Source organism: Hypanus sabinus, chromosome 12 (genome assembly GCF_030144855.1).
Source record: "Hypanus sabinus isolate sHypSab1 chromosome 12, sHypSab1.hap1, whole genome shotgun sequence".
NCBI classification, from domain to species: Eukaryota; Metazoa; Chordata; class Chondrichthyes; order Myliobatiformes; family Dasyatidae; genus Hypanus; species Hypanus sabinus.
The window spans coordinates 76,582,068-76,607,268 of record NC_082717.1 but is presented as its reverse complement, the minus strand read 5'-3'; the positions used below and the strand labels follow the sequence as shown (position 1 = coordinate 76,607,268).

At 43.2% G+C, this 25,201-nt stretch overlaps 1 protein-coding gene across 1 annotated transcript in view; it reads right to left on the bottom strand.

Moving 5' to 3' along the window:
- The window catches only part of hao1 (hydroxyacid oxidase (glycolate oxidase) 1), a 49,497-nt gene that overhangs the window by 11,245 nt on the left and 13,051 nt on the right, over window positions 1-25,201 (bottom strand). The window contains exons 3-5 of the mRNA XM_059985363.1: window positions 13,207-13,462; window positions 7,073-7,245; window positions 6,048-6,139 (exon numbers count right to left, since the gene is read on the bottom strand). Of these exons, the coding sequence (XP_059841346.1) occupies window positions 6,048-6,139; window positions 7,073-7,245; window positions 13,207-13,462 (521 nt within the window). The remainder of the gene's footprint in view (window positions 1-6,047; window positions 6,140-7,072; window positions 7,246-13,206; window positions 13,463-25,201) is intronic.

Genomic DNA, 25,201 nt, shown 5'->3' with positions numbered 1-25,201 from the left:
GGAAAGTGAGCGAATAGATTTAACAGGAACCTGAGGGGCAACTTTTTCACTCCGAAGGAAAAGGAGCTTCCAGAAGTGGTATATTCTGGTACATTCACAGCAGTTAAAAGACACTTGAATGGATGGGAATTGTTTTGAGAAACATGGGTTAAACACAGGCAAATAGAATTAGCTTAAATGGGAATCATGGTTGGCATGGACTAGTGTCAGGCCTCAACAGGCAGGCACCTCCCAGTTTCCACCCAGGAGTCACTTGCCACTGGTTTCCAACTTATCACCGGCAACCTATTAAAACCCTGTTCGCATCTGCAGAACTTCTTTGCCCTTCAAACCAGTTAGCCTCAACCAGTTGTTCCCAGCTTTCAGTTACATTGTTTCCTGGTATGTTCAATATCTGCTCTATCTTGTTTTGTGGGCCCTCATGACTTGTTATTTTGCTGTTTATTGGTAAAGTATTATTTACTGTTATATTGTCTCTGCTGCTCTGTTTTTGAGTCAAGCCTCCTCTACATTTCCTGACAGGATGAGTGAACCAGTGATTGAAAAGAAGCTGTCTGTTAACATGAGCATATGATCCAGAAGCAAAGGAAACCACTGGCCATCTGCTTGCTGCTCTCTTCCAACTCTCTGGCTCGATACAGCAACTCATTCCAGTCAACCACCTCCCTCTGAGTGCCAGAACCCAGATCCCCAACCCAATGCCACAATTTCCTGTCCAAGTGCATCTAACATGTTGACCTCCAGCCACCTATGTATTCTACAAACCAAGCCAAGATACCCTTCATCATCATTTTGTTGACTGGACAAGATCTGACCTGGGCCACTGCTAACTGAGACAAATAAAACACTATTTGCAATAAACATGAGGAATTTGACACTGAGGTATGCAGATTCCTTCAACTTCCAGGAAATGGAATGAAGGCAGCAGACCAGATAGTTAGCGTGTGTCAAGACTTACACCCGATGCTAGATTACCAAGTGGAATTCAGCACTTTTGCAGCAAAGTGCAACTGGAATGTGAAAGCACTTCTTGGAGTGGATGACAGATGGCCTGTCTACCTGGGGGTTGCCCAGCAACCTTGAAAGCCTCATCACACTGACCCTCCATATTGAGAACATCTTATGAAACAATTCTCTAGATCATCAGCTAGATCCCCAGTTCCATTCCCAGAACCATTTCATGTTGCAGGACCCTCATCATCAATGCCTTCAGAACCCATGCAATTAAGTAGAGCTCCTTTACTCCCCCATGTTCAGTAGCATCGGTGCATTTACTGTGGACCAGCCAATGAACCACGCAACAAATGCCCACTGTGTCTGGGAAATGGCACCACCAAGTAGAGACATGGAGTCTTCTAACTGGCAAGCCCCCCCAGCCTCTCCTTCAGTACCATAGACTGACTTACTCACTCTGTCATCCTCCATACCACAAAGGAGACTTCTGTGGTTTCCAGCGCAAGCAGGCAACTTTCTGGATCTGACTCTCTGTGTGTAACTTGGACTTCCCACTGTCCACCTCTCACCCCTTCTGCATCACAGCCATTGATGAATGTCCCTTGTTGGACATCCCTTGGTGACTGGGATGATCAGCTTGCCCACGCTCGTCCACATAAGCATCAGAAAGCACCGCAAGTCCATCCTATTCCTTCTTATCACTCACCGAACACTCCTCTCATTCTGGGTTACCACTGGCTCTCCACTCATGACCCCCACTTCACCTAGTCACTTGGATCACTCCTGAGTTAGGGACCCATCTACTGGACCACTGCCCGCAACCTCGGCTGACATCACCCCCGTAAATTCATGAAAACTGAGGAAACCCTTGACTTCAGCAAACTCCCACAGAAACAACGTGATTTAGCCATTGCCCTCAGTAAAAGAGAAACCAGCACCCTGTTACCTCAAAGACTACATGATCGATCTCCACCTGGGCACCATCCCTCTCTGAGGTCATCTGTTCTCCCTCTCCTGTCCTGTGACCCAAGCCATCTATGACCAAATTGCTGAAGCACTACAGATGACTTCATTCAACCATCCCAGTGCAAGATTGGTCTTTCTCAAAAAGAAATATGGGGTCTCTGTCTCTGTATTGACTACTGTAAGCTCAACAACATCACTATTCTCTCTGCCTTTGATGGATAGAGTATTTGAAATACTCCGTGGGACCCAGATCTTCACCGAACTGGATCAACAGTGTGTATACAACCTGATCCATGTCTGCCAGGGGGATAAGTGAAACCTGGCATTCAGAATACATACTGGTCACTACGAACACTTGGTGATGTTTTTCCAACCTTCCAACAGTCCAGCCATTTTCCTAGCTTTCATTAACAAGACCCTTCAAGACATGCTTCACGGGAAAGTGCTTGTCTATGTCAATGGTATCCTCATCTTCTCCACAACCATGTCTGTCATGACCATTCAGTCCTTCAGCATCTCCTCAAAAATCAACTGTACTGCAAGTTGGAGAAATGCCAATTCTGCACCCCAGTCATTTCCTTCCTTCGGTTGCATTCATTCATCCCAAGGCATAACCACGGATCCAGTGAAAGTGTACGCTCCCTCTGACAGCTGCATCACTTTTTGGGCTTCTCGACTTCCACCGCTGTTCTGTCAGAAGCTACAGCCAAATTTCCGCTCTTCTCACCTCCCTTATCAAATCAGGTACCTCACACATAACCTGGTCTGTGGAGCATTCTTTCAAAGAGCTCAAGAGATGCTTCACCAGCATTCTCTGCCATCCATACCACTCCATACCTCTTGTGGTAGAGGTGGATGCATCTGACATGGGTACTGGAGCCATCCTCTTCCAGTGAGGACTAGATGGGAAGACACATCCTCGTGCCTTCTTCTCTTACAAATTCAACTCTACGCAGTGCTGTTATGGAGTAGGAGACAGGGAGCTACTCGCCGTTCAATTACTTGCCTACTTGCAGGAATGGAGACACTGGCTGATGGGGAACACTGAGCCCTTCCTGATCTGGACTGACCACAGGAACCTCATATCCATTCAACAGACCCGTCAACTCAACCCACATCAAGCTTGTTACGTCCTCTTCTTCGAGCAATTCAACTTTACCATCTCCTACCGACCCAGCTCCACTAAGGCTGATGCCCTGTCAGGACAGATTGATCTAGCAACGAAAATAAACTCTTAGCCCCATCATTCAGTCCTCCCTTATCTTCACCGTGATCGTCTGGGATCTTGAAAACAGAATCTGCTAGGCCCTACTCTGGCTGACACACCTGACAACTGCATGTATGTGCCAGCAGCTGTGCTCTCTGAGACACTCCAGTGGGGCCGGTCCTCACCCCTCTCTGGCTCGCCAGGTACACAGCGGTCTCTGGATTTTCTGCGACGCCAATTCTAGAGGCCCACCACGTTCACAGATATACATCAGTTTGTGGCTGCCTGCCCTCAAAGTGCCCAGACCAATTCCTCCAATCAGCAACTCTTTGGGTTCCTGCAGCCCCTGCTGGTCCCTCAGTAACCATGGTCCTACATTGCCATTAATTTCATCATGGGTTTGCAACCTTCCGATGGGGCCATGGTGATCTTGACAGTGGTGGACTGGATCTCCAAGGTGGCCCACTTTAGTGCCCTCCACTGAGATGACAGTCTTGGATCTCCAACACATAGTTTTCCCTCAGAACATTGTGTTGGACTGGGTCCCACGATTCGTCTCCTGCTTCCAGAGAGCTTTCTACTCCCTCCTCTGCACCACAGTGAGCTTCTCCTCTGGCTATCATGTGCAAACCAACAATTAGTCAGAATGAGTCAATCAGCTCTAATCCTTCCACATGGAAGAAGTATCTGCTCTGTGCCAAACTGTCCCACAATCTACACACCCCCTCTGCCATCGGTCTGTCACCCTTTGAAGTGCTTTGTGGCTACCAAAACCCATGATTCCCCGTGGAGGAGCCAACAGTGGAAGTCCTGTCTGGAATGTTAGAGAAGGGCATGGAGGGTCACGCTAGCTGCCAACCACGCCTACTGCTGCTAACCAAGCTACTCCGGCCTGGTGACAGCGTCTGGCATCCTACCTAGGATCTGTCCACATGCACCAACTCCCACCCCAGCTCATTGGAGCCTTTAAGATTACCTACAGCGTCAACCCAATTACTTACTGTCTCCAGCTGCTACTGTTGCTCAGGATCACACTCATCGTGTTATTATCTTTGAAGTGTCCTGCCTCAAAGTCCATTGTCCATGGACTATTCAACCCACCCAGCCTGCACGTCCGGACCTAGGACAGTGAAAGCTGGTCCAGTGTACACAGTGGCCGATTGATGGACACACTCACTGTAGATTGGAGTGAGCGTTATCTGGTCAACCGGAAAGGGTGCAGTCCAGAGGAATGGTCTTTGGTGCCATCCAGTTCCACTCTGGATCCTTTGCTCACCAAGGCGTTCCACTGGACTCATCCAAGTTATCCTGGGGTGTCAGGTGCCAGCCGCAGGGGTGGGGGAGAGTCCTGTCAGGCCTACACAGGCAGACAATTCCCAGTTCCCACCCAGCAAACAGGAGTCACCTGCCACTTGTCTCCAACTCGTCATCTGAAGCCTATTTAAACCCAGCCAGTTGCTCCTAACTTTCAGTTATCCCATTGCCTGTTGTGTTTAGTATGTGTTCTCTCCTGTTTAGTGGCCCCCCTCGAAGCTTGTTATTTTGCAGTTTATTAATAAAGTATTATTCACTGCTAAATCATCACTGCTGCTCTGCTTTTGGGTCAAGCCCTCTCTACGTCTCCTGACCACCAATTGGGCTGAAGGGCCTGATTCAAACCTGAATGACTCCAAATCAGAAACTAATTTCATACCTGTCTGATTATTTATTAGAAATAATGATTACAGGAGGAATGGAGACAGGCTAACCCCTATTGACATCAATGGACCTGGGGTTGAGAGGGTGACAGCTTTAAGTTCCTCGGCATACACATCACCAAGGACTTCACGTGGTCTGTACACACCAGCGATGTGGTGATAAAGCACTACAACGTCTCTTCCACCTCAGGCATTTGAAGAAGGTTGGCATGAGTGCCCAACCTAAGGATTTTTACCGGGGCACAGTCGAGAGCATCCTGCCTGGCTGCATCACTGCCTGGTATGGGAACTGTACTTCCCTCAACCGCAGGACTCTGCAGAGAGTGGTGCGGACAGCCCAGCACATCTGTAGATGTGAACTTCCCACTACTCAGGATATTTACAGAGACAGGTGCGTAAAAAGGGCTCGTAGGGTCATTGGGAACCCAAGTCACCTCAACCACTAACTATTCCAGCTGCTACCATCCGGGAAGCAGTACTGTAGCATAAAAGCCAGGACCAACAGGCTCCAGGACAGCTTCTTCCATCAGGTCATCAGACTGATTAATTCACACTGATAGAATTGCAAGAAATAAAGTCAATTCAATTCAATACAAAACCACTATATTTTCTCCAGTATAATACCCATCCTTCAGGAAAGGAGCCAGCCTGGATTATTTGTTTATTTATTTTAAAGATACTGTGTGAAACAGACATTTTTGGCCCAATGAGCTGCACCACCCAGAAACCCACCTATTTAACTCCAGCCTAATCGCAGGACAATTTACAATGACTAATTAACCTATTAACAGGTCTGTCTGTGTACTGCGGAAGGAAACTGGAGCACCCAGAGCAAACCTGTGTGGTTTACATGGAGAATGTAAAAACTCCTTACAGATGGTGTCAAAATTGATCTCTGAGCTTCAAAACACCCTGAGTTGTTAAGGCATTTTGCTAACTGCTATGCTACCGTGGCACCCAAAATAAGCAACAGTACTAAGGGATAATATTTAGCAGAGAGCTGGAACATTTCAACAATTGTTTTGAGGGACTGAGGTGTGTTATAGCTCTCAGCCCTGTGCACCAAATAAAATATTTTGCCCTCCCAAAGCATTACTATGTCCATTACATTCATGGTAATATCACCAGTACATCTTAATGTTATGCTACAGTGAAACCCAAAAGACATTCATTGCATCTGATATCATACATAGTAGACTGGTAGCAAATGGGAGTTAGCTTACAGTTGCTGGTACACAATCCAGTTGCCTTGCTCCATGATTTGATACAAGTATTCCAACAATTCCATGCTTAACCGCTTCTCTGGCATCATCGGCTAAAATTACAAAGCCCTGGCAGTTAGTAACAGGATCTAAAATAGTTTCTAGTCAAAATAAAATAACAGCATCTGTACAAACATTCAGGAATGACTAAATAAACTGTGAAAGTGCAAGTTTCCCCAAACTTGTCAGGTCCAGCAAGTCAGCCTTCTGTCTTTGCACTTTCACGGTCCTTGGCTTTTGTTATCCTTCTTCTCCACGTTGTGGGTAAGGTCCCGCCTGTGGTATAGTTTTGCATCCAGCATGTCAGTCGGGTTACTTCGTATTATTCCGTGCCATTTATCTCAATTAAGAAACCCTATCCACCAGATGTTTTTGTATAGATTTAAGTTATTAATATGATTATAGTAATAATCACTGTTTAATTTAACTGTTTCACCAGGTTATACCAACATGATTGATTGCTGAATTTGTTAAAGAATAATAAAATGCCGTAGGAAAATGAAGTACATCTGTCTCCTCTTGTATCATCTATATCATACTTCGATTTCTAAAGTAGCTTTCTCTTCAAATATAAATTATTCTTTCTACTCCATTTATCACAAAACTCAGGGACAAAAAAGCTACAGACAAAATAATTCTCTTCTGTTGAATGTTACTCACCTACAAAGGATATATTGTATCACGGATAAAGCTTTCATTAAACAGCATCTGGTTAGCTACGAAACACCAAGTTCACTCTTGTGCAATCATCGCGCAGGCTTATGATTATTTATTGATGACAATTAAGCACCATGAAAGTGAAATATGGCTCACAGAATATCGTAAATCACTCAACGGTCACGTCACATCTTCGCGCTTTTGAGGCTTCATTAGGAAAGCATGCACCAAAAATCATGGGAAGGAAGAGTGTGTTTATTACACTGTGCTTAATTCTAACATGGTACCTTGCACCTGTGGTTAGGAATACCTTAGGTCAAGTTGCATACCTCTCAAGATGCCCTTGAGAACAATAGGTAGTTTGGTCAGTTGACTCAGCCAGTCAATATCCTGCCATTTTATAGTGGGGTCAATCGCATTGGCTGTGTAAACAGCGAGTCCACTGTCCTCTCCATAGTCCTTTTTGGAAAATGCCAAATCAAGGCTCTCGAAGTTTGCCATCCTGAAAACAAACAGATCATAATAAGAAGCTTGGTCTCATCTATTGACAGTCAGGCAAATAAACTGATAGGAAGGCCTTCAACCAAGGCCATATTTGGTTCAAGGTCTCTGCCTTATCATGCTGTTGTTCACTTCATTCTATTTTGTGAACCTCTGTTCCCTATTGGTTTTCTCTGACGCTAAGCATCACTTTAAAATTTCCAGAAATTTTAAGACTAGTTTAATTTGAATCCTAAATTCATATGTTTCTAGGCTGAGGTGCATACACAGATTAGGATATTCCTGCCATTTCTCAGATAGTTTCAATGCTCTGCCAGAAGACTTGCCTTGCATCAGGTTTGTCCTGAGTTCAGCCACCAATCCACTTTCCAATGAAGAAAATAAACAATATTACAACCGTCCTCCATGGAATGACATACACCATATTTGAATATTAACTTAGCAAAGTTTTAAGTATGAACGTCATTCTTCTGGCGTTTCTTAAACAAGATGGAAATCTGCAATTCATACAATCACACTGGAAATAAGGCAACATCTGACAGAGTCAAAGTCGAGTTTATTGTCATTTGCAGAAGTGAAATGAAAAACTTACTTGAAACAGCATCATAATCATGCAGTATCACATAAGCAGCATTCACAAAAAAGAAACACAAAAACTAAACATGAATAATACACTTTTTACAAGAAAATGCAAATTAGAATTTTAAAAAATCAATTTTAGTGTAAACTGATCAAAAATTACTCACAATAATTCACAAAAAGTTGGAGAAACTCAGCAGGGATCTCTGGAAAAGAGTAAACTGAATCAGGCCGAGACCCTTCAACAGGACTGGGATAAAAAAGATGAGACATCAGAGTAGGAAGGTGCGGAAAGGGGAGGAAGAAGTACAAGCTGGTAAGTAATAGGTGAAACCTGGAGAGAGGGAAAGGGTGAAGTAAAGAGCTGGGAGGTTGATCGGTGAAAGATAAAGGGCTGGAAAGGGGGGTATCTGATAAGAAAGGAAGAAAGCCACGGAAGAAAGGGAAGGAGGAGGAGCATCAGAGGGAAGTGAGGGGCAGGTAAGGTGAGAGAGGGAAATGGGAATGGGGAATGGTGAAGCTGAGGGACTTATGGAAGTTGGAGAAAATGGTGTTCGTGCCATCAGGTTGGAGGCTACCCAGATGGAATATAAAGTGTTGCTCCTCCAACCTGAATGTGGCCTCATCGCGGCAGTAGAGGAGGCCATGGTCAAACATGATGGATTGGGAATGGGAAGTAGAATTAAAGTAGGTTGCCACTGGTAGATCCCACATTTTTCTGGCAGACAGAGTGTAGGTGCTCGGCAAAACGGACTCCCAGTCTACACAGGAGGCCACACCAGGTGTACTGCACACAGCATATGTCCCCAAAGACTCACAGGTGATATGTCACCTTGCCTGGAAGGACTGTTTGGGGCCCTGAATGATAGTGAGGGACAGGCATAGCACTTGCTTCACTTGCAAGGAAAAGTGCCAGGAGGGAGATCTGTGGGGAGGGACGAATGGACAAAGGAGTCACGTAGGAAGAAATCCATGCACAAAGCAGTTCGTAGTGTTGTTGAACTGAAAATTGTCAGGGTTTTACTGTGGACAGAAGCAGGGTTCTGACAATTGGCATTGTCCTGAAACATCTACTTCTTTCCTCTCTCTGCAGATTAACCTGCTCTTCTGTCAGATGCTCTGCCGCACTCAGTATTTCAATCATTTCCTCTCTGTTTTACAAATGAAATCTGCAATCTTAGTTGCTCCACTGAATGGAAATGGGAATTTGAACTAACTGAATTTCTCTGCAAAAGGCAGTCAGCAGTTGATAGTTTAAATTGCCTACTTTTCTGTCATAATAAGTTTACAATTCTATTCAAATGATTCTGAGCAGCATGTGTAGTATCAAATCTGCTATAATATTATGTGAAAGAACACATGCTCTGTGGAACAACTGAAGGGAGCAACAAAAGAAGGGATTTCAAGGTGACCACCCATAATAATTCTGCTTCACATTCTCATTCTAACTTGTCGGTCCATGGACCCCCCACGATGAGGCCACTCTCAGGTTGGAGAAGCAACGACTCATATTCTGTCTGGGAAGTCTCCCTCCTGTTAGCATGAACATTGACTTCTCTAACCATCTGGTCATTTCTCCCCCTCCCCCTTTCTTCTTCTTCAATTCCACATCCTGGCTCCACTCATACCTCCCTCTGGTGCCCCTCCCATGATCCACTCACCTCTCCTGTTAGATTCTGTCATCATCAGCCATTTCATTTCCACCTACCACCTTCTTACTTCATCACCCCTCCCACACACCTTCCTCCTCACCTAACTTCAGCTATCACCTGCCAGCTTGTACTCCTTCCCCTTTCAGACACCCCCCCCAAACCCCAATCTTTTTATTGTGGCTATTTCCCCATTCCCTTCTAGTCCTGATAAAGGGTCTCGGCCTAAAACCTCGACTGCCTGTTCCTCTCCATAGATGCTGTTTGATGCTGAGTTCATCCAGCATCCAGTTGCTTTGGATTTCCAGCATCTGCAGGACCTCTTGTATTTAACATTTGCTTTCATTCAACAATGTCGTGAATATAAACTGTAAATTGAACATGAAAATAGTTAGCTTGCCTACTTGAGCAGCAATACCACTATCTAGAACAGAGGTCCAACTTGGTACTTGGACCCCTCAGTTAAGGTATAAAAAAGGTTAGGAACCCCGATCGAGAAGAAACAGAGCTATCAAGCTCACTTCTACCAAGGAAATATGAGGAATGTGATCTATTGTCGCAGTTTGTACAGTTTGTTCTCTTTTCCGTACAGAAAGCTTTCTTTAAGATTTTAGAAAGGAGACTTCATTTCCATCCTATCTTGATTGCATTGATTAAAATACATTTGAATAAAACAAGCTACTTTTTCATGAGAAACAATGAATTGGAATTGAACACACTTAGAGTAGATGTTAAAGGGAAAACATTTCAGAAACAACGGTGTATTTTTACCAGGAGCAAGTACAGCAGAAACTTACATTACACTCATTTCTGATCACATTTCAGGAAGAAAACAAAAAAAAAAACACAAAATATTGGAACAACTCAGCAAATCAGGCAGCATCTGTGGAGAGGGAAAGAGTCAATGTTTTGGGTCTATGACTTCCACTCAGGAGGAACTTGTATTTCCATGGAGCTTCACCATTCCATCAAAATCCTGCCAGATGATTTGCGGCCAAATAATTCATCTTTGACAAATAAACCAATTTTAAATAGACAAATTACTTTAAAATATGAGTTTCGCAATTTTTTTAAGATTTATACTTCAATATTGTTTATTGTCATTTGTCAACACACAAGTGTAAAGGAGAATAAAATGATTGTAACTCTGGATTCAATGCAGCATAAAAAACACACAATATGCATAAAGAACATAATAAAAACAATAAATAAATATATATAAGATTAGTTTATATACAAGTTCTGATTTTATGTGCATAAAGTAACTATGGGAGTATCAGAGCATAAGGTGACTCTGATTGGAAATGATAAGGCAGTGGTGGTGAGGAGTGTGGTGGAGTGGGTTAATGGTGTTGATCAGCCTGACGGTTTTCAGGAAGTAACTGGTTTGAAATCTGGTGTTCCTTGCATGGATTACGAAGCCTCTTCCCTGATAGCAGTGGGACAAACTGGCCATGAGCAGGCTGGATGCGATATTTATTTTGCAATGTGCGCTGAGGTCGCGCACAATCGACCTTTGATATAAGCAGAAATGTCCTGCACTATTTAAACCAGGTCTGCCTCCCTAGCAAGGAATCTTTGTTAAGTACTTGGTATCAGCTCTACTGCACTTCAAACTAGAAAGAAGTCCCAGTTTGTCCATCTTCCCTGAAACCCGAAGTGAGTATGACTCTACAGGCCTTCCACACTCCAGGCACCCGAAAGATGAGATGTTAATCCAAACAACACACACAAAATGCTGGTGGAACACAGCAGGCCAGGCAGCATCTATAAGGAGTAGCACTGTCGACGTTTCGGGCCAAATTTCCAGCATCTGCAGATTTCCTCGTGTTTGCATGTTAATCCAAAGCTGACTTTCCTCTCTGGGCAGATTTTTATGTGCAGCTGCCTGCTGTATTTGTCCACATTACAACACTGACATCCAAAGCACTCTTTTGACTGTGGTGTGTAATGGGGTGTTCAGAGATTATTGGAAATTTGACTTATCATAGCCACATAAAGCATGACAAGGCCTTCGCGTTATAGCACCCCATCTCAGATTCCACGCACACATAGTGTTCTTTGCAGAACCAAAATTACTACTTGGATATGAATGCAATATATCCCAGTCAGTATATAAATGCGATACAGATAAGAACTGTTCTGGTACAAGATAATCTTAGCGATAGTTTAAAACTTATAGTAACTCTCAGGTAAATGAATATTCATACTATGGCAGTACTTCAGAATAAATATTGATCCTAATGATCTTGATCAATATTTACCATTCAATCAACATTACCAAAATAATTGTCTGGTCCTAATCTTCTGCCATCTTGTGGGCCATGTAGAACTGTGTTCTCAACTCTGCAACGGTGCCTGCAGTTAAGCTGCAAAGTGCTTTAGAATACCTAGAGATAGTAAAATTCACCACACTGGTGGAAGACTCCCTTATCAGTCAGGTATTCAAGGCAAAGAACATCTAAAGGGAGCATTACCTGGGGTTACCATTTTGTTGTGGAAAGCCCTCAGGAGCAACATAAGTATTGCTGATTTTCCTCTAGTCGATGTTTCTGCTTAGAATAGGTGAGAAGGGGTGTGTGGAGTAGAGTTGCATTGAAGCTCTGTGATGCATAGTGAATGCAATGGCGATCAGGAGTCAAAGCATCTCTTTTGGGTGGGAGGCAGAATTAGGAAATCAAGATAATGGAGGAGGGAAGACAAGTTGAATATCTGCGTTGAAAGGGGAAACAGGGGTTGAGGAATGAACAGTAAGTAACAAACCTAACTGGCATGAGTCCCAGGCCAGGAAGACCAGCTTTACAAAGTGTATCCTTGATTTCATTCACAGAACAATGTGGTCCAAATTCCTTTGCAGTCCCAAGAGGGGACTTGTACAGGGAAGGTTGTCATGCACATCCCTTATGTAGAAATTTCATTATAGGCTGCAAGGACCTCTAGGGGCATGAAATGCCTAGTCAAGTTTCCTGAATGTTGCTAAACCACCAAAAAATTTATGCTCCCAGTTTCAGTTTGGGGGGAAAACAATTTTCAGTCAAAAAATAACAAGATTGTGGGACTGAATTTCTATGCATCTGAGAGGTCTTTGAGAAACAACAAACACAGAACAGATTCATAAGCATAACCACACTGGGTTAAAAGTTTCCCTCCGTGTGTTATTCATTGTAAACCTGGAACCACATTTTCAATACCACTGCAAATTCCACACAGATGATATCTTATTCCTGTGTTAATAAGTGCAGATTGGTTTTTTTTTTATCCTCTGGAAAATACAGCAGTCAATGTTCTTGAAGCTGAACCTTGCTTTTGTGTAAAGTCTTCCACTCTACATTGAATTTAACGGTGGTAAGATTGAACCCAAATCAGATAAAGTAACAAAAATGGAAATGAAAATACAACAAATGCAGATGTTAGAAATCTGAAATAAAAACAGAAAGCACAGAAAGACACAGTTGGCCAGGCAGCTTCTATGGTGAGAGAAACAAAGGCAGCATTTCAGATCAATGATGTTACATCAGAACTAACAAAGAGACACCTGATACAGTTGGTCTGTTTCTCTTTCAACAGATGCTGAATAACCTGTTGAGTGTTTCCAACATTTTGTGTTTTTGCTGCAAAGACTGTAAATAATTTCCATCTTATCTGCCTTTGGGCTGGCGTTACCTGAATGGTGTTCTATACCTGCGGAAGAACAAAGACAACAGAGAGCATTTGTTATCGTACCCCAATATTACCTGAGGTGTGGGGGCAGCTTAAACTTGTTTCGCACGTCCGCTAAGCGTTTCCCCAGGTACGGTGTGTCTACGGTCAGAAAGATTCCTTGGTAGCCTGCCTTCTCAGCTCTTCTTACAAGAGACTTGGTCAGCATCCGGTCCTTGTAGATGTATAACTGCAGCCAACGGAGAGCACCGGGTGCAGCTCCCGCCACCTGCTCGATGCTGGACGTAGCCCAGGTGCTGAGCATCATGCCCGTGCCCTGTGAGCTGCAGGCTGCAAACCCCAGCGGAGGTGAGAGAAGAAGAATGTCAGATGCAGAGCTAATTGTCAAGCAAGTATTAGAAGTACAACCTTCACATTGAAAGGCAGAGCGCACTCAGTAAGACAGCATTTGTATATTTTATATTCAAAGTTCAAACTTCTAAGTAAATTTATTATCGAGGTATGCATATGGCACTACGTGCTACTTTACAATTCATTTTCTTGCAGGTATTCACAGTAGATCAAAGAACTAAAATAGAATCAATGAAAAACTACAGACAAGCTATCACTTGATCGTAATTCTTTGGTTTTTATTACTGTCTGGTATCTAGATATTATATTTGTCTCAGAAAGAGGCAATGCAGGACAACCATGCATTGGGAATGTAAGGTAAACATGGCTGATGCACATGTCCACAATGGAATTACGCCCATGCCCCATCATTTTGAGCAATTGGCTTTTTCTTTCAGGACCTCTGAGTGAATAGTTGCAGAGGTCGTAGTTGAATGGATCCATTCTGTCAATCAAACTAAGCGGGTGTCTCGGTGGATGGCAGTTCATTTGGGACAGCAAACATAACCAGCTAACCCCTAGTCACTGATCTCTGAAGGAAGATCAGAGATGAAGACTGTAGTGTTGCACTAACCAAGTATATTGATGACAATCTGCAGTCATTGACATTGGTTGGGCCTAATTTGTAGCATTGTGTGCAGACAATCACCAACCTAAAGGAAAGATAGTGGTAATATTGAAAGTGTACAGAGAAAATTTACAAGGATGTTGCCAAGTTTTGAGGACCTGATTTACAGGGAAAGGTCGAATAGGTTCGGACTTTACCCCTAGCACATGTGAGAATAAGGGGAGATATGATAGAGGTATACAAAATCATGACGGAGATAGGACAAATGCAAGCAGGTTTTTTTCCAATGAGGTTGGGTGAGACTAGAGCTGAAGGTCATGGGTTAAGGGTGAAAGGTGAAGTGCTTAAGGGAACATGAGGGGAAACTTCTTCAGTCAGAGGGTTGTGAGAGTATGGAATGAGTTGCCAGCGCAAGTAATTAATGTAGATTGTATTTCGACATTTAAGAGAAGTTTAGATAAGTACAGAGATGGAAGGGCTATGGCGAGCAATGGCCCAGGTGCAGGTCAATGGGACTAAGCAGAATAGTATTTGCAATGAACTAGATGGGCTGAAGGGCCAGTTTCTGTGCTGTTGATCTCTATCGCTGTGGTATTAATTCCAGAACTGGAAATGCATCACCATTGATGATGGCAGAATGACAAAAATCTATCCCCAACAGTGCAGCACAGAGTCAGATAAGTTGTGGCATTCTGAAATAGAAACAGAAAGTCACCAGGTCAGGTAGCATCGGGGAAGAGAGAACTGAGCTGATGTCTCAGGCTTCAGTGGAAGTTGTTTAAATAATAGTGTCTGTTGACTGCTATGCGTTAGCGTTGGATGAAGGTAGTGGTGGTGCTGAGAGGTAGAATGTATCTCTGGGCTCATAGCCATTGTACATTGTGAGGTACAGCCCATTATTTACTCTGAAAACGGTCAATTTAAGCGCGAAGAGACCATTAGTGGAATTATGACAATTTCACACAAACTAAGGGGACAATGCTTCCATGCTTACACATTAATTACCTGTTTCAATTCATTCTATACTGCTTACTGCTAAGTGGTCCCTTGGTTTGGCTAAGTCTGAAGTTACTCAGGCATTGCTACTCTATTCTGGAATAGCTTTTCACAATATGCATCCTCTAAATAATTCAGCCTGACAGCCTGGGCCCTGAAGAATTTCTAAAGGCTCACAGCCCACACTACCAATGGAAGCTCAAGTCTAAACCAGTCATTCCAACCTTAAAATACTGCTGATCAAAGGTAAGCATGGGAAAATTATTCAATTAGCTTAAATTTTAGAAAAATTAACAGTACTTCATGGCCTGACTATATAGGTAGAGGACTAGTTCACCTGTGACTATGTAACTAGTGGGCCAGAGCTTCTACTGCTCTCTGACCTCAGCAGCCATGGGATCCTGACATTACTCCTGTTCAAAACAAGTCCAAACCAGTGCCAAGTTCACCACACGAACCACAGCCACACACGCTAGGACTGATGCTGCCACAAGAGGCCCAGTCAATGAACCAGCTGAAAAACACTTTGACAGCTAACAAAGTCAGCCATTGGGCTTTGCCAGCTGTCAAAGCTGTCAGAATTTATTGATTTTTGCTGAATGTTCCTGACATTCCAAATCCCTTTGCAATCCAATCAAACAATCTGACACTAAGGGAATAATTAAGTACTAAAAACAATACCTAAAATGAAGAAGTACTGTATAATTGCATTATTGAAACAAAACTCTATTCATTTATGAATACACAAATTGACTTACGGACTATCCACCTTTGAAGTCAAAGGATGGGTTACAATTTTACAGATGTCCATAAGATTTTTTTCTGTGATTTGGACAACACACAAAAATCACTCGGTATGTTAACGATAAACACAAGAGATTCTCTAGATGCTGGAAATCTTGAGCAACACACAAAGTGCTCAGGAACTCAGCAAGTTAGGCAGCAGATATGGTACTCATACCTCCACAGTCTTGTATTCAATATTATTGTAATGAATATATCAAAAGCACATAAATAAGGCTGATTAGAAAGAACAGTTACTAAACACAGAGGGGGAGAAGAAACTAGTATTGACATTCCTTAAGTACAAATGTATGCATGTATGTCAGAGTTTGAATTTAATAATGTTATGGGAGCACATTGATATGTAGAGTGTACAATGTCTGTAACCTGGGGATGGCCTGTGTAATCATTCATGCAGCTAATCCTCTTCATAAAGCAGAGAAAATCTTCAGATGCTGGATAGCTTATACAACACATACAAAATGCTGGAGGAACTCAGCAGGCCAGGCAGCATCTATGGAATGTCAACTGTACTTTTTTCCATAGATGCTGCCTCTCCTGCTGATTTCCTCCAGCATTTTGTGTGAGTTAATCCTCTTCATTCTGTTGAAGAGGCTCGCTAATCCTGCATGAAATCACACAGCTGCAGCTTCATAGCCCACTGCTGAATTGGATAAGGAATCTAACGTCAGAGCACAAATGGGGAAGTATTGACAAAGTCTGACTGGCAAATCCTGCACTTTAATGATGGCCGGGAAATCCTGAGATTTCACAGAAAAGTTCCTGAAGTTCTATGTTCCAGTCAGTTCTGGCTCATTGCAATGAAAGTGGGTGGAAAATTTAGCATACTGGTCTCCCGAAATTGTTTGCAGAGATACAAGAAGCCATTCTAGACTGAGAATTGATTACAATTATTGTCAGATCCTCTAGGCTAAATTACTACCGTGGTGTGGTGAACTACATATACCTGTCTGGACACGCCCCCCCCTCCCCGCTGACTGCTCCTGTGGCTCCTCCCACACACTCCGGTATAAAGGCAATCGAGGCCTGAGCCCAGCCCTCAGACTCCAGGATGTAGCATGGTGGTCAATTGCTGATTGTTCTTTCTTCCAGTCAATAAAAGCCAATATCTCACCTCACGTCTCAGAGAGTTATTGAAGGTGCATCACGTGGTAAATAACAAACATTAAATAATTTGAGATTTAATTGGCAATTTTGTAAAACATTGATTTAGTAACTCGTTAAAAGTAAACACAGCCCAGAAGAGTGGATGTCCAAGTATTTCTCATACTACACGGCAGATATTTTTATCTGAAGAGATACAGTAAAAGAAACTAACAACAGTTCTGGGGGAGTATTTGTCATTCCTGAAAGGTGTTTAATGTCCAACTCAGGCTCTGCACTTTTCTAGCAATTAGAGGTGGTAATAAAGAAGATAACGCTGATCTACTGTAAATCTTACCGCCTTATCAGACAGGACAGATGGGTAGAATTGTTCATGCCCTGTTTCACCTTTCAAGTCATAGCTGCAGTGCAGTCAGATGTGGCTTCTCTCCCCAATCTTCCTCCATTGCCACCAGCATTCCCAGATCACTTTGAAAAGAAAAGTAAAAGCTACAGCTGTGAAGATCCCTGCAGCATCCGATGACCCTGTGATCTCTGTCTCGGAGGTTGACGTCAGGCCGCCCTTCAAGAGGGTAAACCTTCACAAGGCAGCAGGTCCCAATGGAGTAACTGGTAAGGCTCTGAAAACCTGTGCCAACGAGCTGGCGAGTGTGTTCAAAGACATTTTCAATCTCTCACTGCTACAGTCAGAAGATCCCCCCTGCTTCAAAGGGGCAACAAGAAGGGCAGGGTGAGCTCACATCTATGGTGATGAAATGCTTTGAGGGATTGGTTATGGCTAGTATCACCTCCTGTTTCAGGAAGGTCCTGGACCCACAGCAATCTGCCTATCACCACAAAAGGTCTACAACAGATGTGATCTCAGTGGCTCTCCACGCAGCCTTGGATCACCTGGACAATACAAATACCTATGCCAGGATGCTGCTTATAGACTATAGCTCAGCACTTAACACCATCATTCCTACAGTCCTGATCGAAAAGCCACAGAACCTGGGCCTCTGTACCTCCCTCTACAATTGAATCCTTGACTTCCTAACTGGAAGACCACAATCTTTGGGGATTTGAAAATAACATCTCCAACTTGCTGACAATTAACACTGGTCCTCCACGGAGATGAGTGCTTAGCCCCTGCTCTGCTCTCTCTATATTGATGTCTGTGTGGCTAGGCATAGCTCAAACAGCATCTATAAATTTCTTGATAATACAAACCATTGTTGGCAGAATTTCAGATGGTGATAAAAGGCATACAGGAGTGAGATATACCAGTTAGTTGAGAGGTGTCGCAGCAACAACCTTGTACTTAACATCAGCAAGACCAAAGAACTGATTGTAAACTTCAGGAAGGGTAGGACAACGAAACACAAACCAATCCTCATCGAGGGGTCAGGAGTGGAGAGAGTGAGCAATTTCTAGTTTCTGGGTGTCAGGTCTCTGAGGACCTAACCTGGACACATCATATTGATGCAGCTATAAAGAAAGCAAGACAGAGGCTATATTTCTTTAGGAGTTTGAGGAGATTTGGTTTGTCAACTAAAACACTCGAAAACTCCTTCAAATATACTGTGGAGAGCATTCTGACTGGCTGCATGGGTGGGGGTGGCGGGGCGCTACTGCACAAGATCGAAGTAGGTTTCAGAAACTTGTAAAATTAGCCAGCTCCATCATGGGTACCAGCCTCCGTAGTATCCAAGATACCTTCAAGGAGCCGTGCCTTAGGAAGGTGACATCGATTTGTAAGGACCCCCATCACCCAGGACATGCCCTCTTCTCATTGTTACCATCAGGTAGGAGGTACAGAAGCCTGAAGGCACACACTCATTGATTCAGGAACTGCTCCTTCCCCTCTGTCATCTGATTTCTAAGTGGACATTGAATCCATGAACACTACTTCACTACTTGTTTTATTTCTGTTGTTTTGCACTGTTTATTTTAACTATTTAACAAACATATAAACAGTGCAACTCGGTTTTTTTCCCTCTGTATCATGTATTTCATTAAGTTAGCAAATTTCATGACATAAGCCAGTGACATTAAATCTGATTCTGACTCTATCCATGCCCCTCTTCTTCTTTTCATATCTGCCCCCCGCCCCCGCAGCAACACCTCCCTTGGGCTTCACATGCTTGCTCACACCCAACCTCCCTTACCAATCGTTTTATTTATCTGTTAACTCCTGATAACTCCTACTGTGTTAACTTATTTGTAATTGATTAATCTCTAGCTACACTTCTTGGAAGGTTTTAGTTAACCCTTACCACCTCTATCTATTACCTCAGTCAGTGCACTGCACTGTAAACAAAACCATTTATTATAATGCTGTTTATATTGTAAATACATGCTGGTGTTCATGCATTTATGCACATTTTATTCCACACCTGTACTTCTAATTTCATTTTTATATAATTATTTATTTTGTGCAACTATTGAACGTTGGTTTTTTTTGTGCATGTCACATCAACACACTATGGCAAGTTCCTAATACATGCAAATGTAAATGGTGAATCAAGCTGATCCTGGTGCTATATAAATTCAAGTAGTTATGTTGTTCTCAAAGAGACTCACTATACATTTACACACCAACTTTGAACCTAAAAACAAATATTTTAAGTACAGCATTCTTCAATCCTTATAAATTTGGTCCAACAAGTGGGTTTCCAGTGTTTCCTTTTTTTAATTCTGAAGTCAGAAGATCTAACTACCGTGCTACTATTGTATCCTAAAGCAGACAGTTGCAAATTATGAGTTGTGAGCAGAGCAATTTTTCTTCCAAAACTGACATAGTTTTTAAACATTGTTTACGTGATCTGCATGTCTTCAAATAGCTTTCAGCTTTTCTTTTGTGCCCTCTATGATTAGATTGTGTCCTTGTAATAGCTGTGGCTGAAATAATAACGTTAATAATCACTTTATGCTAAATGCAAAGCTTATCTAAATAAAGGATGTTGTGTGGCACAAAAACTTCAGCTGGTTACACATTTCTCCTGAGCTGACCCTAGTCCATGCAAGCAAAATTCCTCTTCGCTTTCATCCCTTCCTTAATGGGCCCAGCTTCCTGGAGGTGATGTGCAATTAGTGTCATAGTAAAAGACCAATAATTGGGCTATCTATAGTATAAATTTAAATAGTCCTCTATGGTCAATTTATGTGTAAATTTAAGGCCATTGTAAATTGGATGAGGTAATTTATTAAATGAATGCAGTCCAGGTGCCTGATACCAGATTTCTATTTTAGGCCAAGATCCCAGTGTAGTTTCTGAACCAATGTTGAGATCTGCGATGTATTCAACAACACTTAGTTCACTCAAAGCTAAGATATAAACAGCAAATGCTGGCAGGTCAGGCAGCATCTGTGGAAAGAGAAATAATTAACATTTTAGCTCTGAAACCTGAATATTTTTGAGTTTAATTCCCTCAAGAGTAAGGTGTGTGTGTGTGTGTGTGTGTGTGTGTGTGTGTGTGTGTGTGTGTGTGTGTGTGTGTGTGTGTGTGTGTGTGTGTGTGTGTGTGTGTGTGTGTGTGTGTGTGTGTGTGTGTGTGTGTGGTTTTTTTAATACACTGGTCTAAGTGGCCCCAGCTCCTGACCCTCTTTCCAAGGTTCCACTAATACTGGAAAGAAAACCTGCAAATATACAGGCCCTGTTAGGTATGTTTTTCATATTAACAAATATATAGTTTAGGAAACTGAAGTTTTCACCAATGCAAGTGGAAAGTGGGTGAGTGCAGTTTTTTTAAAGTCATTCTGAAGACTGGGAGCTTTCAATGCTTTTTTTTTGTTTGTTTGATAAGCTCATTTTCGGCCACATTAATACATTTATGTCAGGTCATCACTGTTAAAAACATCAAGGGATAATTTATAAAGGGAATAAAACGCGAAATGACAACTTGCATGTTATTCCTCGGCCCAATTGCCAACGGCTCATGGAACCTCTCTCTCTCTAGCTATCCATCCTATAGGGTGATGATGGTTCCTCAGAAAGGAACGGCATGTGCGTGAATGGATTTTAGGTGAGTAGGGGGTTGCACAAGTCCAGACCCACCCTCTCTGCATCCCCTCCCGGATCCAGTGGCATGGTGGGGTCCAAGTCGGCTGGGGGAAGTTCTGTTGCAGTGAACGGCCAGACCAAGCACTGATGCAAGGGACGCCCTTCCCGCGCTTCACGGCACGTGTTTGCTAGATGACCGTTGACCCTACAAAAGGGTTCATCCGCCCTTTGACAGGTCTTGTTTTTCGTCCTGCAGGGTGTCTAGCCCCCCTCTTCACCAGGCAAGCCTGGTGGGGGAGCCAGTTTAGTCGCTGCCCACCTGACCATGCGACAGGTAGTACTGGGTTACGTGGTACCAGTGGTACTCAGACGAGAGACCTGACAGCATGGAATTCTTCACAATTAGAGTCAGGGAGTTATGCAGTATGGAAACAGGCCCTTAGGTTCAACTCGTCCATGTTATCCAAGATAGTGCATTTGCCCTTATCTCTCTAAGCCTTTTTACATGCCTAAATGCCTCTTCAATACTCCAGTTGTAGCGCAACTACCGTTCCCACTGGAAGCTCATTCCCTATTCTCACCACCCTCTATGTGAAAACATCTCCACTCAGGTTCCTCTTAGGTCTTTTCCCCCTCAACTTAAACCCATATCTGCTTCCCTGGGGGAGAAAAGACTGCAGCCATTCACCTTATCCATGGTCCTCATGATGCCATCTACCTCTGTAAGGTTACCCCCTCTCCTTGGCAAATATTCAAAGCATAACCACAGCAAAGCTATTTCAAGCATGGTTTGAATCTGATTTCATAATCCCATCCAAAGCTTAAATCTTGCCATCAGCTCTATTTTATCAAATACCCTTGGTATTTCACCCTCTCTGTTAAATTGGTGTGTAGCCCAACAACGATTCCATACTGTGTGCATCTTTGAAAACCTAAAGGCTGATTTCACTGGGCCCTTTGCTCAGAATTACTGTTGCATGAATCTGGTTTTGAGGACCAATTATTTGGTCAAGGTATGGACAGTACAGTATTTACTGACTAGACAACAACCATTTTTGTGAAATCAAATCGAATCATTTGAACCATAACTATCTGAGTGAACTAGTCTCTACTCAAAAGAGTAGGAGCCCAGGGCAAATGTCTACAAATACCCCATCAGACTATTCTCAAATCACTGATCAGCAGTAAGCTGTATTTCAATTGGAACTTTAAAACAGCTAATTTTAAAATTTAGCTACAGCACATTTATCAGTGACTCAAACATGTAAACAGGAACAAGCCTTTCAAAACAAATATTAATTTATTGAGAATGTGGACTGTACTGCCTGAACAGGCGAAGGTAACAGTGAATAATAGTCACTAGGAGGGATATACTTGAAGAAATCAGGTGTGCAGAAAATGAGTCTGTACAGGCACAAACAGTATCCTCTGCTGAAAGATTATTTGAGCAGGCAGATTCAATTGTACACGAGATTCTGGAGATCTTGAGCAACACAAAATGTCGGAGGATCTCAGCAGTTGATGTTTCAGGCCGTCTCAGCATGAAAGGTCGTCTATTTATTCACTTCCATAGACGCTGCCTAACTTGCTAAAATTCACTTGTACACAGTGCTCCACTGCCCCCTCGTGGTTAACTGTCCCACACTTTCCAAATATAACAGCAAGAGAGATTATTATTTTGGAGAACAGCCCGTAATGAATTATGAATTAAACTTAATAGATCGTATTTAACCACTAAATTATTAAAGGATATTTATTTTTGTGATTGAAAAGTGGCCAGGCATAGTCAGCCTCACAGGGTTACACACTTACAGCCAAGGTATCTGTATATTTTTCTAGGCAAAACTAAAATGAACATTGCATAACGACATACAGTGCTAATATTTTCTGATATAAATCTAGACTAACACTGCTGGTGCAGTCACAAGGTATGCTGCACTTTAGACATGCTGGCCTTGGAATAAAACATTTAACCGCAGGCCAACTTGTTCTCTCTGGAGGGTGTAATACTCTATTGAATTATCTCCAATATTATTGTTAATATTTACCTGAGATCAATACACTGTTCTTCATGGGACCTTGCTGAGCCCAAAATAGCTGCTAATTTCCTGTAGTACAACTGTGATCACACTTGAGAAGTGTGATTGCCTGTCAAAACATCTTAGCCATTCCAGAGTGAAGGACACCACAGCAATGTGAATTCTCCCTCTCTATGGCTCAGAAAGACTTAGAGTCATTGGAAATTACAGAAACAGGCCCTTTGGCCCATCTAGTCTGTGCTGAACCATACAGGGACCATAGCCCTCCATACCCCTACCACCCATGTACCTATCCAAACTTCTCTTAAACATTGAAATTGAACTCGCATGTACCACTTGCACTGGCACCTTGCTCCATACTCTCACAATCCTCTGAGTGAAGGAGTTTCCCTTCATGTTCCTCTTAAACTTTTCACCTTTCACCCTTAACCCATGAGCTGTAGTTGTAATCCCACCCAACCTCAGTGTACCCTATCTATACCCCTCAGAATTTTGTATACCTCAATCAAATCTCCTCTCAATTTTCTACAATCCAAGAAATAAAGTCTTAACCTATTCAAACTTTCCATTATAACTCCGGTCCTCCAGACCAGGCAACATCCTTGTAAATTTATAGGAAGAAGCACAGTCAACGTTTCAGGCTGAGACCTTTCACCCAAAATGTTGACTGTGCTTCTCCCTATAGATGCTGCCTGGCCTGCTGTGTTCCACCAGCATTTTGTGTGTGTTGCTTGAAATTCCAGCATCTGCTGATTGACTCGTGGTTGCCCTTGTAAATTTCCTCTGTTGCCATAAAAGGTTAACACCCTGCAGCCGCAGGTAAGTATGTCCTTTGTCTCAGTTAGTCTGACTGAAGGCAGATTCCCAAAGAGTGCAGGACTCCACTACAGAGCAGCCCTTACCATGGGTGCAGTGCATACACCTGTCTGGACACGCCCCCACCTGCTGACTGCTCCTGTGGCTCCTCCCACTGACCGTGGCTTCTCAGTCTCCACAGGTGCACCCGGCACATCTTTAAGAAAAAAGCCAAACTAAACAAGCTAATTAATTAGGTAAACATGAGGTAATCTGCAGATGCTGGAAATTCAAGCAACACACACAAAATGCTGGTGGAACACAGCAGGCCAGGCAGCATCTATAGGAAGAAGCGCTGTCGACATTTCGGGCCGAGACCCTTCATCAGGACTAACTGAATGGAAAGTTAGTAAGAGATTTGAAAGTAGGAGGAGGAGGGGGAAATGCAAAATGATAGGAGAAGACCGGAGGGAGTAGGGTGAAGCTGAGAGCCAGAAAGGTGATTGGCGAAAGTGATACAGAGCTAGAGAAGGGAAAGGATCATGGGACGGGAGGCCTAGGGAGAAAGAAAGGGGGAGAGGAGCACCAGATGGAGATGGAGAACAGGCACAGTGATGGGCAGAAAGAGAGAAAAAAAGGGGGAGGGAAAAGCTAAATATATCAGGGATGGGGTAAGAAGGGGAGGAGGAGCATTAACAGAAGTTAGAGAAGTCAATGTTCATGCCATCAGGTTGGAGGCTACCCAGCCGGTATATAAGGTGTTGTTCCTCCAACCTGAGTGGGGCTTCATCTTGATGGTAGAGGAGGCCATGGATAGACACATCAGAATGCGAATGAGACATGAAATTAAAATGTGTGGCCTCTGGCGGACAGAGCGTAGGTGTTCAGCTAAACGGTCTCCCAGTCTGCATCGGGTCTCACCAATATATAAAGAGCCACACCGGGAGCACCAGACACAGTATACCACACCAGCCAACTCACAGGTGAAGTGTCGCCTCACCTGGAAGGTCTGTCTGAGGCCCTGATTGGTGGTGAGGGAGGAAGTGTAAGGGCAGGTGTAGCACTTGTTCCACTTACAAGGATATCCCTCCTGGCACTTACCCCACGCCTTTTAATTCCATGTCCCATTCCCAATTCCAGACAGCGTGTATCCCTTTTAACAATCAACTTTCCAGTTCCTAGCTTCATCCCTTCCCCTACTGTTTTCTCCTATCATTTTGGATCTCCCCCTCCCCCTTTCAAATCTCTTACTATCTTTTCTTTCAGTTAGTCCTGACGAAGGATCTCGACCCGAAATGTTGGCTGTACTTCTTCCTATAGATGCTGTGTTCCACCAGTATTTTATGTGTGTTGCTTAGATTTATACTATGAATGGCAATACACGGGGACGT